This window comes from Mytilus californianus, unplaced genomic scaffold (assembly GCF_021869535.1).
Source record: "Mytilus californianus isolate M0D057914Y unplaced genomic scaffold, xbMytCali1.0.p SCAF_15, whole genome shotgun sequence".
Classification (NCBI taxonomy): Eukaryota; Metazoa; Mollusca; class Bivalvia; order Mytilida; family Mytilidae; genus Mytilus; species Mytilus californianus.
In genome coordinates this window covers 18,029,341-18,047,393 of record NW_026262637.1, presented here as the reverse complement: position 1 = coordinate 18,047,393, position 18,053 = coordinate 18,029,341, and the positions used below count along the sequence as shown (strand labels likewise).

General features: G+C 31.3%; 1 protein-coding gene across 1 annotated transcript in view; it reads right to left on the bottom strand.

The window, feature by feature from the left end:
• Positions 1-17,019, bottom strand: part of LOC127725570 (RNA-binding protein 28-like) — a 45,087-nt gene extending 28,068 nt beyond the window's left edge. The window contains exons 1-3 of the mRNA XM_052232627.1: positions 16,852-17,019; positions 5,589-5,634; positions 3,461-3,627 (exon numbers count right to left, since the gene is read on the bottom strand). Of these exons, the coding sequence (XP_052088587.1) occupies positions 3,461-3,627; positions 5,589-5,634; positions 16,852-16,978 (340 nt within the window). The 5' untranslated portion in view covers positions 16,979-17,019. The remainder of the gene's footprint in view (positions 1-3,460; positions 3,628-5,588; positions 5,635-16,851) is intronic.
• Between the last annotated feature and the right edge of the window lie 1,034 nt (positions 17,020-18,053).

The following is an 18,053-nucleotide window of genomic DNA, read 5'->3' as shown; positions in this document are numbered from 1 at the left end:
GGTGGGGATCTCGACCGTTTACAAGTTATCAAAAAGAAGGGGGGTGGGGGTGGTCCCGGGGACCCCCAGTATTTCATCTGATTTGTTTTATTGTCCCATACAAGAATATGTATGGTTTAGGGGTGGGGATCTCGACCGTTTACACGATAAAACTCAAATTTATTTCCATGAACCAGTAACAAAACACCAAAATAATTCTCTAAAATTAGATATGACTTAACCACTCATAAATCTCTAAAATTAGATATGATTTTATATCTATCAATTAAACACATCACTTTTCTAAACAAATAACTCAAACTTATTTCCATAAACCAGTAAAAAACCAGCAAAATACTTCTCTAAAATCAGATATGATGTTATATCTATTTCCATATTATAATCAAATTTAATTAATAGTTGCTAATATTGTTTCTTTCATGTGTCAAAAAATAATACAGATCTGCAACTTATCTATCAATGTCAAAAACTTTATCTCATAATAAAAATAGATTATTATCTAATTAAAAACAAGTTCAGATTCAGCACTTGAAAGAACCCTAAATGTATTTAATTTGTGTTCAAATATAACACACACAAACTGATTAATTTTCCCAGGGGACCTGCCCGTTATTTCATATGATTTGTTTTTTGTCCCATACAAGGATATATATGGTTTAGGGGCAGGGATCTCGACCATTTACAAGTTCTTAAACAGGAAGAAGGTGGGAATGACCCCAAGGAACTCACCTTTTATTTCATTTCATTTGTTTTGTTGTAACATACAAGAATATATATGGTTTCGCCGTGGGGATCTTGACCATTTACAAGTTTTCAAAAAAAAAGGAGAGTAGGGGTTACCCCAGGGGACTTCCCCTAAATTTAATTTGCTTTAATTTATTGTCCCATACAAGTACATATATGGTTTAGGGGTGGGGATCTCAACCGTTTACAAGTTTTCAAAAAGAAGGGGGTAGGGTTTACCCACGGGGACTTCCCCTATATTTCATTTGATTTGATATATTGTCCCATACAAGAATATATATGGTTTCTGGGTGGGAATCTTGACCATTTACAAGTTATCAAAAAAAAGGGGGGTAGGGGTTACCCCAATGGACTTCCCCTATATTTCAATCAGAAAACAGTAAATTTTCAAATAAATCTGTCACTCCAATGATTATCATATGCTAAAATATTTCAAAGATCTAATTAACAATGAAAATAAATCATTATCATATGCTGAAATATTTATAATATCTAATTGAACAGAACTATGGTTGTTTAACATAGTACTCTAACATAATTAATAATGTAATAATCTTCAAAATGTCTAATTCTCCCTTCATTGAAGACCTGTTGGTGACCTTCTGCTGTTGTCTGTTCTATGGTCGGGTTGTTGTCTCTTTGACACATTCCCCATTTCCATTCTCAATTTTAATGATATAGCCTATAATCATTACCACTTAGGAAATAGATAATTTTCAAATAAATCTGTCACTCCAATTTTTATTCTGAGATAAGACAAATCATAAAAAGATAACAACAGTAAAATATTTTAAAATTCTACTTTTGGATATTAAAAATGAAGATAACTCACAAAGGAGATATACTAAAATCTTGAAAATTAATAGAGACCTTCATTAAGTCCCAGGAAACAACATATTTAAATTTGAAAAAAATTTGTTAAAGCGTTTTCATGTTATTGTGCGGACGCTGTTTGGCAGCCGCCAGAGCTGCCCAGCCGCCCGCTGTATATAACCATTTTAATAACCGATATTTCCTTCGAAAAATCCGGTTAAAAAAGAATATTGTTAAGGTTTAATTCAAAACATAGATTGTTGAAAGTTAAGAGTTGAATTCTCTTCTAGTTTTCGAGCTGAATAAGTTCAAGTCTGACAGAATCAGCAAAAGATCAGCAATGAATGCTTACAAGAGAAAATAAATATGACAAAATGTTAGGTCCCTACCTAAATAATTCACATTGATTGTATTAAATATCAGACAGGTTTGAAAAGTAGTAAAAAAGTTAAATGCAATTAAAATCCGATAAAAGTGCATTTCATATAAGAGACATACATGTATTTATCGAGATTGAAGCTCTAAAAACACCTTGCCAGACAGTGGTTGGTATAATTCATTTGTGAAGCTTAAAAACGAAATAGAAAATTGCCAATTTGGTTTAAATATAGTTTGCAAACAGGAATATCATGACTGATTTACCGTAAATTCAGAAATTATTGCAAGTTTTTAATTAATGCGAATAATGTGACTTGGTGACTATCACCATTATGAAAACTTGCATTCTGAAATCTGACACATTTATTTGTATGTTACATTTCCTGTAATCGCAATAATAATTTTCACATTTTGGTCTGTCATGTCGAAATCGTAATATAAATGTATGCAATAATTTCTGAATTTACTGTATCTTGAAAGGTATTTAAAAACCCAGTGTTTAGCTTGCCGAACAAGTGAAACTGCGAGCTACTGCTCACTGATGATACCCCCACCCAAATATATCGGTAAACAGGAAGTTGTTGAGTGATGAATCTGAAAACTCATCACACAGTATAGCTGACTCATAAAAACCCTGAAACCAAATTTCAGAAATCTTTGTAATGTAGTTCCTGAGATAAATGTGACGAAAATTTTCAACTACTTGGATGTCAAGTGTAAAATGATGTAAGTGTTCGATAAACAGGAAGCTGTTGAGTGATGAATCTGAAAACACATGACACTGTATAGCTGACTTATATAAACCCTGAAACCAAATTTCAGAAATCCTTATGTAGTTCCTGAGAAAAATGTGACGAAAAATATTCATGGGACGGACGGACGGACGGACGGACAGACAGAGGTAAAACAGTATACCCCACTTTTTTAAAGCGGGGGTATAATAAACCTTGTATGATATAGAAAGAAGCTATGAACATACAGTTTCTTTGAAAATGCCACTGTAATTTGTTATGAGTTTAGATGTAGTAAGAATGAATACACTAAATTGAACACTATATATATTACTTACCTTTAATGGTTTTATGATTAGATATGACCCAATATGTTCTGTTAAGCATTGTTACACTTTCAGACAGCTTGTATTCAGCAGTACAAGTAGATCTTATAATTGTTTAGTAAGTTTTTTATATCAAGACTCAAAGAATAGATTAGAGGTCATTAAACTGGTTTTCTTTTTTTATCTAAAAATGAGAAAAATACTTATTTTTTCTGGTCAAACTGATATTGTTTTCCTCAGAAACTGTTATTAGTATTTTTTATTTAAAAAATTAACAAACTGTAAAAGGTCAAGTAAAGACTGTAGATATATTTAAATGTTTTTCTCCACATTACCTACGTAGACCTAATAACAGGTAAAGTGTTAATCTCTTCATTGATTTATTACTGTTTATCAAAAAAAAAAAACAGTATATCAAAAACGTTAAGACTGAAAAAACCTGAACACACCAATATAATGTTGACTTACCTTCACTTTTTTCTTCTTCTGGCTCCTTTGTCTGTTTCTCTTCATTTTCAACTTTCTGTGACAATGACTTCTTTATTTTAGTATCCTTCTTTTTGTTTGCGTAATTAACGTATATTTTCCTTTTATCAACGGACTTTATTTGGTTCTTTGCCTTCTCAGCATCTTCACTGAAATTTATCAACCAAGAAGACATTTTATATCATACATTATCATAATGTCAATCTGTTTAACATGTAATTTATGTTCTGACTCCAACTATACTGATGGCAAAAAGAAAACAACATCCATTTGCTAAAATTTTCAATTGTCAATTTCAGTTGAATTTTTTTGGCAATGCAGGTTCTTAACATATATTTGGCAACTTTCAGCCTTTTTCTGTTTTGTAATTATGAGGTCTAAACATTTATATTTTACACTTTATCTATGGACAAAAAACAAAAAAATTGGAGAGCAACTTACTAATACTTGTTTATAAACAATTTGACATGCAACACATTTTCTCATAAATTTTATTCAAGTTGATTGTTTTGATTTTAATCCCCAGTTTTAATTTTAATCAAGACAATATCATTTATTTTTTTAAAGAAGATTACAAGTATAATTCTGCAAAATATCCAACAAGAATAGATTGAATGTCATTAAATCATTAAACTGAGTGACTAAAATTATACTATTGCATGTAAAAGAGAACGTTATTGCAGTTTGATTTAAGCTGAAGGCTCTAATGGGAATCAATATTGTCTGCTGATATATAAAAACAGTAATATTGAAAATTAGATAAAGAGGAGAGGCAGTAATTAACACTTTATTTGATCCAAATTATAGTTCAAATATAGAAGTCAACATACAAGATCACATTATGTTTTTCGGGCCTTATTTCTGTTTACTTCTGGCACATTCATGAGACATGCCAAAAAAACCAAGATAAAACTATAACCAAAATAATTTATTAATGATATTTATGGTATTTTTTTTTTAGTTCTTTCTTACATCTAGTATCATACAGAGCTAGCAGAGTGGATTAAGGATTTAACTATATACATGTACTATAATATGTCACTGTGATTTGTAGTGGCCCATCGTTAAATATAGTACTTGCCACCAATAAACTGCCACTTTACATCATGACAATACACATTAATTCAACTACATTCAGCACACTGAAATGTGTCGTATGCTTTACTGTTATGATTGAATTTATGTTGAAAGTCTTTATTTAAGATAAAGTTTTTACTTCAAGTATCACATAAACTTAACATTATCAATGATCCAAGTCAAAGAAGTCAAGGTCAGATGAAACATGCCAGTCAGACATAAACACTATACAATCATTCCTTACACCAAATAAAGTTAACCTATTGCTTATAGTATCTAAGAAACAGACCTAACCATTAACCAATGAACCATCAAAATGTGGTCAAGGTCGCATGAAACATGCCGGATGGACATCTACATCTTACAATCATTGCATACACCAAATATAGTTGACCTATTGCTTGGTATGTGAGAAAAGGACATAATCACAAAAACTTGAAAACCTTGATCACTGATCCATGAAAACAGGTCATGGTCAGGTGAACCCTATCTGATGGACATCTAGACCTTGCAAGGATCCCATATACCAAACATTGTTATTCTATTACTCATCATAAGTGAGAAATTCAGATGATAAAAGAACTTTAGTTTTTTTAAGCATTCACTGATGAACCATGAATATGAGGTCAATGAAATGGACATTTGACAGACTGAAACTTTGTAACATAAGGTATCTGTTTACAAGGTATGAAGCAACCAGGTCTTCTATCTTCTGAAATATAAAGCTTTAAACAAATAGTTTACTCTGTCGCCATCAATGGATTGTAATCACTAGGTCTCGCTTTCGTCACTGACAAGACATCTAAAGTACAACCAACCTCTTAATTGTTATCCTTACATCAGAGAAAATGTCACATATACTATAACCTTTAAATGTTTATACTTACATCAGAGAAAATGTCACATATACTATAACCTTTAAATGTTTATACTTACATCAATGAAAATGTGACATATAATATAAACTTTAAATTTTTATACTAACATCAATGAAAGTGTGACATATCCATAACTTTTAAATTTTTATACTTACATCAATGAAAATGTGACATATCCATAACCTTTGCATTTCTCATCACCTGCAATGTTGCAAAAGAATTCTATATAAGAAAAGTTTGAACTATAAAACTACTGAACACATGATAAGTTTATTAGTCATGTTAATCAGACTGAATTTCATTTGGTTTTTGCTGTTTTAATATCACCATCTAAATGGGGGTCTGAAATGTTTTGGAAATGACGATTGTTCCCTATTCTACAGATACATTTTTGTTCCTTTGGACCATCAGATAATTGCCAAACTAGACATACATGACATATTAGTATTGATATCATATTTTTAATCGAATCCAATGTTTCTTTACTGGAACAGCTAAAATTCATATATAAGAGCAATGAACAAATAATATTACACAAAATTGATATTTATTTCTATGCATACTACCCCATGACTATTAAGAAAATGTCTGTAAGGATACAACTCATATATAATATAATATAAAACTTTGTACTCATTAGTGAGGAGACTCAAATTTAGGAAATATATCTACAAATCACAGTTGAATAAATATTTTGTCAGATATTATGCATGACAGTCATCAAGAGTTATGTCAGATGCTTGAGATTTATGTCAGACATTATGCCTGGCATCCATCAAGAGTTATGTCAGACACTTGAGATTTATGTCTGACATTACGTCTGGCATCCATCAAGAGTTAAATGTCAGACCCTTGAGATTTATGATTGACATTATGCATGACAGTCATCAAGTTATGTCAGACTCAAGATTTATAACCGACATTACGCCTGGCATCAATCAAGAGTTATGTCAGACCCTTGAGATTTATATTGTACATGATGCATGACATCCATCAAGAGTGATATCAGACGCTTGAGATTTATGTCAGACATTATGCCTAGCATAAATCAAGAGTAATGCGAGACCCTTGAGATTTATGTCAGTCCTAGCATTGTTGATGAATTTAATAATGATATCCCTAGGAGTTAGTGTTTTGTACATATTTACTTGTGATTATCTTTTAGAAACAGTAACTATCCAAGACTATTGTATTTCATAAAAAGGCTCTTATGACAATCCAAGTCAACAGGAACAATATATGATTAATATCTTATAGATAACATTAAATATACCATATGCTTGCATTTAGAATTAAATCTCTTTTGGTGATGAATGTGAGGGAAAAGTGCCTTCCAATCATCCACTCAACTTCCACTGCAATAGACAGATAAGCCTTGTATGCAACTGTCCTTTGACAGCAAGCTTAGCCCCAGCTTAGCCTCAGAAGCCAATTTAATTGTCCATGAGGTTCCTTCATAACCAGTAGCAAAATACACAAGTAAAAAGATCCTGTAAATCTATTGTTGGAGAAAATATACATGATATAGCTCAATCTCTATCCAGCTATACAAAATTATCTCCCTTTGCATATTTTTATAATTTTTTTGTTTTTTATTTATCATTCTGAATTGCAATCTAAAATTGCAGACATAATCAATAGGTTCATCTGAACATAATTATGTAATAAACTATAAAATTATTTTACTTTTACTGCAAACAAATAATTTCCCCATAAAATCATGATAAAAGCTGAAATTTTATGCACAGTAAGACTCCTCCGTGTTTTGGACTTATGCCTTCATAAATTTTAGACTGAACTTTTAAGCATTATATTGCAGAAACTGAAATTTCAGATATGGTAAATATCAAAGCGAAAAAAATTGTTAATTGGGCTAAGCTCAAATTGTAGATTAATTGTACTTAATAAAATGTTCTGTTTTCAGTGCCACTAAATGTGGCTACATGGAAATATTAAAGTGCATCATCCAACTTTTTCAAATGAAGCCTTTGTCATTCTAAGAAAAGTGCACTTTGGGGTTTACATGTTAGACTGTCCATTTTCAATCAGAAGTTTGTTTACTATTGATTGAGGACTTCTTTGTACATGTTAATGTAAAAAGAAGTAATTATGGAGATCTCTCTACAGCAGTTTTGTCCTCAATCAATAGTCAACAAACTCCTGATTGAAATTATTCCAAAAAGAGGCCTCTGCATATTATTTCTCACATCATTTTTCCTTATTGTATCTTTAAATCATTAAATTTAAAGTACTGAAATGTTAAACATGGAATTCATGGACTTTTCACCAGTATTATAGTTCTTTTAAGAACAAACAGTGAATTTTCTGGGTTTGATGAGATTTCATAAATAAATTTTCTTCAGAAATGCTCAGGGTCAAAATCCTTAGTTGTGTTAATACAGGCCAGTGTCTCAGTTTTATATATAAAAAAAAATCAGTCTATAATTAGAACACAATCTTTTATTAATAAAATATGATATACATATATATTCATGTCTTTATATGAACATAATATGTAGGTGTTATAATGAAGAAAAAAAGTTCTAGACCTCACTACAGTAAAAAAAATCAATAAAAAGCTAAGGAAAGCTGCTGTGTTAATTAACTTTTTCAAATCTTTGTAAAAAAAAAGAATAATAACATACTGTCTTGTCTACCCTTTCTTTGTTGTTTTTGTTTGATAACATTACAAGAAATACATGTATAAAGAAGGTTTTTTTTAATAGATTGGTAATGATTTCATGTATATCAAAGTGATCGAAAACAATGCTAGTAAGATTGGAACTTGGAAGAGTAGTTTGAACATTTTCAAATCATATTTAGGTATGGTATGGACCTTGACATAGCACTATTGCAGACAGTTGCATTTAATGCAGTTCTTACGAAAAAACAGTATTTTTCAGTGGATAAAATGAGCTAATGTGAGTCAATGATTGTAGGTCCCTTAATTTACATAACAATTTTGTTTAAATTGCAATGTAATATTTGAATCAAATAATGTTCCTGGTTTCATGTTTTATGTTTTCATTTTTAGTACAGACATGACAGAAGAAAGTACCAAATCAAGATTCTTCTAATAACTAAAGTTTATCAATTATCCTTGTACATGTTGTAAGACATATGGACCAATAGATTCTAAGATCTTTGTCTCCAAAAATTATCCTGAAAAGGTTGTTTTGGGGGTATTTTGTATGTTAAAACATAGGTTTACTATTTTTCTTTTCTAAGGATTGCTTATTGATTTTGAAAACAAAGATGAATAGTTAGTGTACAATAGTGTAGGGTGGCACATGGGAATTTCTTTATGTCTATAACTTTCATATATAAAGTTTTTAATACTGCGGTTTCATTAATATTCGTTGGATATCAATTTTCGTGGATTTCGTGGGTACAGGGCAACCACGAATTTAAATGTTCAACGAATTACACATTTTCTAAAGGAATGTATGCAGACTTTGCCAAAACAACGAAATTAGATATCCACGAAAATGCAAGTTTTCCTCAATCCACGAAAATTGGTATCCACGAAAATAAATGAATCCACAGTAAACTGTTGACAGAGATATGTCTCGCATTTTGTAACTTTGATAGTATAATGCAAATGTTGAAATTAAAATGGCATTATTTAAACAAACTTTAACTACTAAGTTAAACTAGTCAACTATGTAACAGTTTCAAGGTCAGTAAACCATGATGAGGGGGGGGGGGGGGGGGGGGCCATATCATCTCCATGGAAATGAGACTTGCAAATGCCAATACATCTGCATACCAAATATCATTGACTTAACATTAGTGGTTCCCCTTAAACTGATCTAATCACAAACTTTAACATGTAAACTATGCCAAACATTCAAGTGAATAGACCCTGACTAAGGGCGTGGGGCCAAATTATCTCCATGGAAATGAGATATGCCAATGCTTATACAACTGCATACTAAATATCATTGACCTACCACTAGTGTTTCCCCATAAACTAACCTAATCACAAACTAATACATGTAAATTAAGCAAAAGTTTCAAAGTCAATAGACCATGACTGAGGGAGCAGGGCCAAATAATTTCCTGTCAACTGACTTAACATTAGCGGTTCATCTGAAACTGATCTAATCACAAACTAATACATGTAAACTAAGCAAAAGTTTCAAAGTCAATAGACCATGACTGAGGGGCGGAGCCAAATAATCTCCATGGAAATGAGATATGCCAATGCTAATACAGCTGCATACCAAATATCATTGACCTACCACTAGTGGTTCACTATAAACTGGACCTAATCACAAACTAATACACCGACATCGGAAACAGCATACCTATTTCTCGCTTTTTTACTCTGTCAAGGCAAGACAAAAATTGTACATATTAAAAATTATTAAAAAAAAATAATTTAAATTCCAAGATACACTTTATATAAAGATAACCTGGAGTGCAGTGGCTGTCATTTGTTACTGTATATCAATCTATGTTTACTTTCATTAATGCTTTTCCTTCATACACGATGAGAATCATCGTGTCAAACATGAACTAAACCATGACACTACTGAATCAAACCAAGACACTGAATTGTCAGTTGGCAAAAGTAGTTATTTTTTCAGAAAAATTGACTGCAATTGTACATGTATATTATAACAAAATATGTGATTTTTCATGGTTGGTAAACGAAAAAGCAACTTTAAAATTTTTACATACACAATCATTATTCTGTGTCAAATTATTAACTATATGATACAAATTTCGAACTTACTAACATACAATGTATAAGCTATAAACACAGGGCCTAATTTAGGATTTTGGAGAGGGAGAAGTGACTTCTCCTTCCATGAGAGAGAAGGGAGAAGTGGTCAATTTCTTGGAGAAGTGAGATTCCATTACCGTTTCGGTTGCATAGTGTTCTCGTGCTTATTACTTAGGAAATTGTTTTATATGCAATAAAAAATATACAGTTTTTTCATGTTATTGTACAAAATGTATATATAGAAAGTTCTTAATAAAAAGGTTTAGACAATATAGTTGTTATTTATTCATTGATACCATTTGTACTGTCAACTTAAATTTAAGTTTAAATAAAATTTGTTGCTTGGGACATGAGGGAGTAGCCTAGTAATATTATGATGCATTAAATTCATGTGCCTCTGCCTCAATTTATTTTTAAATGTCCAGAAAAATATGACTCCCAGTTTACCCGATGAATTTCACATGACTGGGAATTTAATTTATATCACCACTTGTCATTATTTTTTAAAACATTATTGAATGTCCAGGACATCATGTTACATGTAGTTGTAAATTGAGATTCTCGTTAAAGATTGTAAGCCTATAAATGAAAATATCTGTCAATCACATATCAATTAACCGATGCAGAGCTAATTTCTATCATTTTTTAAAGATATCTTCCCTATCAACGAAATTGTCGTGAAAAAAAATCCACTGCTGATCACAGCTGGTCGAGTGTCGTACGTTTGCAATCACATTATCCATCAGCTGTCTTTCTACCTTTTATATTTCAATTTTTATGCAATGAATATAATAAATCTACCGTTATTTCCCACCAAATAGTACAAATTGATTGACTCGTAATAAATAAAAATAAAACAAATCAGCTGAGTGATTACGCAACATCCTCAAATAAATATCATCGTAAAATGATAACTTTAACAGACGGTCAGTTTTCTGATTGAATAGTTTTAAATGTTATATCCAAGGATGTTCAAAGTCGCCGTTGTATTTATTTAATTTGATCGTCGACAGTATTAACATAGATCATTACCAGCCTGAATTCATGTTCAGAAGATTCTCTAGAAATAAATGAGGAATGTGTCCATGTCCAATGATGCCCCCACTTGTATATAACATTATATAGGGACATAACTCAAGGACGATAAAAGTGACGCTACCCAAATTCATATTTGATCTGATTTTGTGGTAATTTAAGCATTGTGTATAAGTTTCATAACATTTGGTTGAGGCAAACTTAAGTTAGAGAACGGAAACGAAAAATTCAGTAATTTTTCCATTTGTAATTTGTGATATCCCTTTCATAGAGTTTGTCAACCAGCTCCTGAATTTAACCACGCTTTTCTTCTCATGCCAAAAGATAAATAAATTTCAAAATTGAAATGTTCTCCTTTTCAATACAGTGAAATTGCAAGTAGTTAAAGTTCAAATTTAGAGCAGAAAGGAGACTTTCAAAATTAATGGCTGGAATTGTGATGTGTTTGGTTCATTTGGTGCACCATCAAGTTGTTCTCTTCTTGCTGCACAGTTGCAAGATACAACATTAATGTCCATATCAAATGGAAATTTTATCCTTTAGTGACTAGATTCATAAGTGACGGTAACTAGTCCTCTTACTTACAAAATATCATGCAAAAATCACCACTTTTTTAATGTTTTTTTTTTATTTTTTCGTTGCTACATTGTAATAAGAAAAGTTACATAGATATAAGAAGATGTGGTATGAGTGCCAATGAGACAACTCTCCATCCAAATCAAAATTTATAAAAGTAAACCATTGCCCACACCGAACAGTAAGCTATAAAGGGCCCCAAAAAATTACTAGTGTAAAACCATTCAAACGGGAAAACCAACGGTCTAATCTATATAAAAAACGAGAAACACTTATGAACCACATCAACAAACGACAACTACTGAACATCAGATTCCTGACTTAGGACAGGTGCAAACAAATGTTTTAATGGTACAAAACGTTCACCCTTTTTCTGAAACAATAGTGTAACATCACAACATAGAAAGACACACTATAAAATATCAACTGAAATAGCTTAACTCAATCAAAGGACATATTAACACCATTGAACATACACTGAACAAATAAATTTGACCTATGACACAATGTAAATACAAAATAAATAAACTAAGGGAAGAATTAAATAATAAAAGTAACATGTTATACATGACTGAATCCATGGTGTTTAACTTATTTTTGGCAACTCTTCATATGTTACAACAATATTTCCAAACAAGAGTTCAGGATTGACAATACTGATGGAAAACTGTGAATTTCTGATGGTAACTGGTACAATTGGTATCAGGTCGTTCCGGCCCCAAGTCGATCTGATCCGTCCTAAGTCGATTCAGCCCCATAGCAGTCAAGGATATAACTCTATAGGGTTATTAGAGAAAAATAACATACATTTGTTGTTGTGGACTAAAAAATCAAAGACCTGTGATAACATATGTATGTTACATGTTTCAAAGGGACAATATATACATCATTAGTTTTGTTTAAATGTATACAAGTTTTATTGATATTACTGTTGTCTTTATGTATACTTAACTATAGAAAGATATAGCAGTTCATATTTTGCCAATAATGCATAGTACACCTATGTTATTACAGAAAAAATATGCCTGTAATAACTAAAGGGTGTTATTACAGCTTCTCTTTATCACTCCAAAGCATTTGCTCAGACATACATCATGTTTAATTACAATATATTTTAATTCGTTGTAAGAAATAATGATCAGAGCATGTAATGAGGTTCTGCGCAAGCTTCCCAGTAATTCTCAAGTGCCTCATATAATAAGTTACAAGCCTTTAATAACTAAGCCTTGTTATTACAGTTAAGATTATCACTTAAAAGCCTTGTCTCATTGATTTACCATGGTTAATGATAAATGTATTAATTTAATTCAAAAATTAGTTATCAAGGCTATGCATTTAGTTTCTGCACAAAGTTTCAAGAGTTCCCTAGTGTCCACTAAAAGTTAAAAGGTTGATGATTTATTTTACAAATAACAAACATATGTTACAGATTTAGAAAATTTAAGGATTAAAGAGTAGACAACTCATAAAAATATCTGTAATAACACATGCAAGATATTTTCTGTAATAACCCTATAGAGTTATATCCCTGACTGCATAGTAAAAAAAATTAATAATCATTTTAAAAAATCAGATAATTAAGCGACATATTTGTAACAGGGTAAAAGGAAATTGCACATGATAATTTTTTTTTAAATTTCGCCAATGATCGGAGGAATATTTTAAGTATTGATGTCAGATTAATGAAATAATAAGTGAAATATACCTAATATTAGAGGAACGTTCAGAGGATTTATTTTAAATCGATATGAAAAGGAGTGATTGTGAGGTCAGATCATCAGCATGTAAATATGAAGTTATTTTCTATGATAACTTGGAGTTATATAGTTTTTACTTAATTCACACATTTAATATATACATGTAAGGAGATGATTACAGTCCAATGGAACATATAATTATGTAATCATCGTAATGACTTGTTCAAATGAAATCAATGTGTATAATTGGTTTGTTTATTTATCAATTATCGGAGGATCATGATACAAAGTAACATGTACCGGTCATAATCACTTAATTCAATCAAATATAATAGAAAAATAATCAAAATTATTATACTGCATAATCATCCGTACTTATTAAGGTGATAAATAGATTTGAATTCAAATATTTTATATCAAAATAATAATACAGGGCTCACACTACTTCAGAATCACAGGGAGAAGTGACTTCTCTTTTTGAAACTGATAGGGAGAAGTGGTGAGATTTGAAAGAGAAGAGCTCATTTGCTCGTGCGCTACAATGTCTGGTTTTTGTCGAGCCTGCGACTTTTGTCGCAGAAAACTCGACATAGAGATAGTGATCAGGCGGTGGCGGCGACGGCGTTAGCTAACTTCTTAAACGCTTTATATTTTAGAAGCTAGAAGACCTGGATGCTTCATACTTTGTATATAGATGCCTTATGTTACGAAGTTTCCGTCTGTCTTATGTCCATTGTCCTTGACTTCATTTTCATGGTTCAGTGACTACTTGAGAAAAAAGTCAACATTTTTTGTAATGTTAATTTCTTTCTTATTATGAGTAATAGGATAACTATATTTAGTATGTGCGTACGTCCTCATGCTTGTCAGACAGTTTTCATTTGACCTCGACCTCATTTCATGGATTTTGGAGTTTTTGTGGTCAAGTCCATATATCAGATACTATAAGCAGTAGGTCTACTATATTTGGTATATGGAATGATTGTAAGGTGTACATGTCCAACTGGTAGGTGTCATCTGACCTTGACCTCATTTTCATGGTTCAGTGGTCAAAGTTAAGTTTTTGAGTTTTGGTCTTTTTTTCTAATACTATATGCAATAGGTCAACTATAAATGGTGTATTGAAATATTTTATGATGTACATGTCAGTCTCACAGGTTTTATTTGACCTTGACCTCATTTTCACGGTTCATTTTTCAGTGTTAAGTTTTTGTGTTTTGGTCTGTTTTTCTTCAACTATAAGCAATAGATCAACTATATTTGATGTCTGGAAGGATTGTAAGGTGTATATGCATATGTCTGTCTGGCAGGTATCATCTGACCTTGACCTCATTTTCATGGTTCATTGGTCAATGTTAAGTTTTCATGGTTAAGTTTGTTTTTTAGATACTATAAGCAATACATTTGTAGGTCAACTATATTTAATGCCTAAATTGATTGTAAGGTGTACATGTCTGTCTGGCATGGTTCATCTGACCTTGACCTCATTTTCATGGTTCATTGGTCAATGTTAAGTTTTCTTGTTTAAGACTGTTTCTTAGAAACAATAAGCAATATGTCAACTATGTTTGGTTTATTGAATGATTGTAAGGTGTACATGTATTTCTCGTTTGGTTTATCCTACCTTGACCTCGTTTTCTTGGATCATGTTAAGTTTATGTGTTACTTGTAGTAAAGCTTTGTATTTAGGACCATCAACATAAAAGCAATGGTTAGTAAAGAAGGCGAGACATTTCAGAGTGTGCACTCTTGTTACTATAGTATTAAGGGCCATATGTATCTTATTTTCTTTTTATATTGTTCAATCCATATCTGAGTATACAATTAAAGTAACAGTTCAAATTCAAAGTTGTTAAAGTTTATCATATTTAATTGTACAATTATATTAGTCCTCATGTGAGAAAATACCAACTAAATATCTAGCACTAAAAAGATTTTTTGTGATCAAAAAGGAAAAGAAAGTATAATATATCAATTACAATTCAATTAAAAAACTGTTCTGTTTATCATGTTTATGAAATTCAGTGTTTCTAATTAAAAAGATGTATAAATTTAACAAAGTTTAGCTGGGCCATAATTTATTGATATTAGAGTAATAGTCCTAGAGTTAAGCAGCTTTAATCAATAAATTCAAACAATGCATATACAAAATGTACATGGAAATATATCCATTAATCAAGTAGATCTAACTAAAAGTTTGTTAATGCATGTGGAATGCATAATTTTTCCTTTTGGATCAATAATCTTCTGTCAGCTGTGTCATTCATGCATCCGTGGTTATTATCGTAAAAATACGGATTTCGGTCATAGCTGGTCCGTTTCAGATGAATCCCGCCTCCGATCCGTAGTTCGGACACATATTTCAATGGCGGACAAAGAAAATTTACAAAAATAAACGATGTTTGACAAGCTATTTGGAAAGGAATATGACGTTTTTAATGCAATAAATGGATTAAACATTTACTGAAGGCAACTTTCAACACATTCTAATGAAGTAACAAACTTATTTTGCTGAAAGTTAGAATGATTTGATGTACGCTCTTCATTTTCTAACAAGTACTGGAAGTGATAAAAAGTTCTTTTTTATAATATAACATGCAACATACTGTAAAGTCAATGCTTTAACCAATTTTCTAAAGAAAATAATCGTTTGTGTCTGAATTTCTTTACTTTAATATAAATGAAAAATTGCTGTTTCATCGACTTGGTAAAAATTAAAAATTGCAGAAGACGAAAGCGACTGAAAGAGAGTATGGTGAACAACAGTGGGATAAGATATCGCTTTTGACGGCCGGGAAAGCGACTTTATCGCCCCAGCCGCCTGCTAGCGTGAGGCCTGATAATATATTTTGATATGAAATCTTAATATAAATATTTTAAAAATATTCCTATGTCTCATCTAATGAAAATTATATATATTAAAATATGCTGCAACACAATTTTTCATCATCCACCATTTATATTATTATACAATTCATTTACATTTATACATGTATTCTACAATTCAAGTAGATGTTTTTATTTTTTTATTCCTTATAAATATTTTTTTTTAAATTGGGGCCAATTTGACTTTAAATATGGACCAAATCGACATAATAGCGTATAATTTAATCATGTTAATTTTACAGATAGAGATAAATTTAAACTGGTATGACTATTGATGCATCATAAATTTATTTAATTGTGTAAGATATAAAGAAGACAACTCGAATTAATGAGGCAAGAAGTTTGATAATATTTAACAAAACCATCAACAGATATCTAAAATAATCTTACGCAGACCATATGTCTATATTGATAAATAGTTTAGTACCATCCTCTTCAAAACCCTGTAGCTAAAACACTTGTGTATATATATGCATTCTTTATAATAATCACCTTTGTTTTTCACAACAAAACATTGCTTGAGCGGTCCAATATCACTAAACGTTTTCTCTAAACTTTCATTGTTCGTACTAAATGGTAAATTTCTAATAAATAATGTTTTGCTTTTTCTCTCGTCCATGCTTTGCAGTTGTACTGGTTCTAACCTCTAATGCTGCTAACGGTAATCATACTTGTTTCTGACAAGGAACCAGTGAAAATGGTCACATAATAAACTTAGAGTCAAAGTAGGTGACAAAAATCCGAAAAGACTGCAGACAAGCGTGAGATTTTTATTAAACGCATATGAGGGTCTTGATGGGGTTTATGGATTAGAGAAAAAACATACAAAACGTGCAGAATAAAGAGACAATAAAAAATAAGAATAGAGAATAATGGACCAAAAAATAAAGAATAGCGAAAATGGGCTAAGAAATTAAAGAATAGATAGAAGCTATTTTGTCGGCGCCGGCAAAATAGAAAATATGCTATTTTCCCGGCTCTGATTAAAATATCTTAAATAAAGCCGGCAAAATAGCATATTTCTATAGAAATGACTATTTCGTCGGCGCCGGCAATATGATGAATTTGTTATTTTGCCAGTTCTTTACTTTGGAAAGGATTATAAAAACTTCAAAAGTGAATAAAAACTTATATGAGAGTCTGGTTGGGGTCCTTTGTTTCTATATTCTTTAATTTCTTAAGCCATTTTTCTCTATTCTTTTTTTTGCGTAAACCCCTGAGGGTTTACGCAGTATATATTGGACGACCTCCGTAGTCTTTCGGAACACCGGAAGTCTTTTCGGAATACATCTGTTCTTTTCTATGACCACCTGCGTAATAGGTAGTTAATTGAGTGGTGAGTTTTCAAAGGGACACTGACCTGTGTCGTCTACCCTCTCCAAAAAATATAGTTACAAATGGAAAAATCCATTCTTGTGTTTTTATCATGTGAAACCCCTCCCCAAATAAACCTAGTTAAAACATAATGTAGCAGGTGCACAGCTTTGTGTCTTATAAGTCTTATAGATGAAGTTTTGGGAATTCCGTCAAATCATTTACAAGGATCGGCCGGAGTTGCGGCAATCTGTATTCATAAGTCAAGTTAGAGGGTCTAGTTGACAGAGGCCCAAGGCGTGTTTGGCGAAAAAATAGAACGGAATGTTATAAGCAAAATAAAAACACACATAAAAAAACCCAGCTTAGTACAAATTATT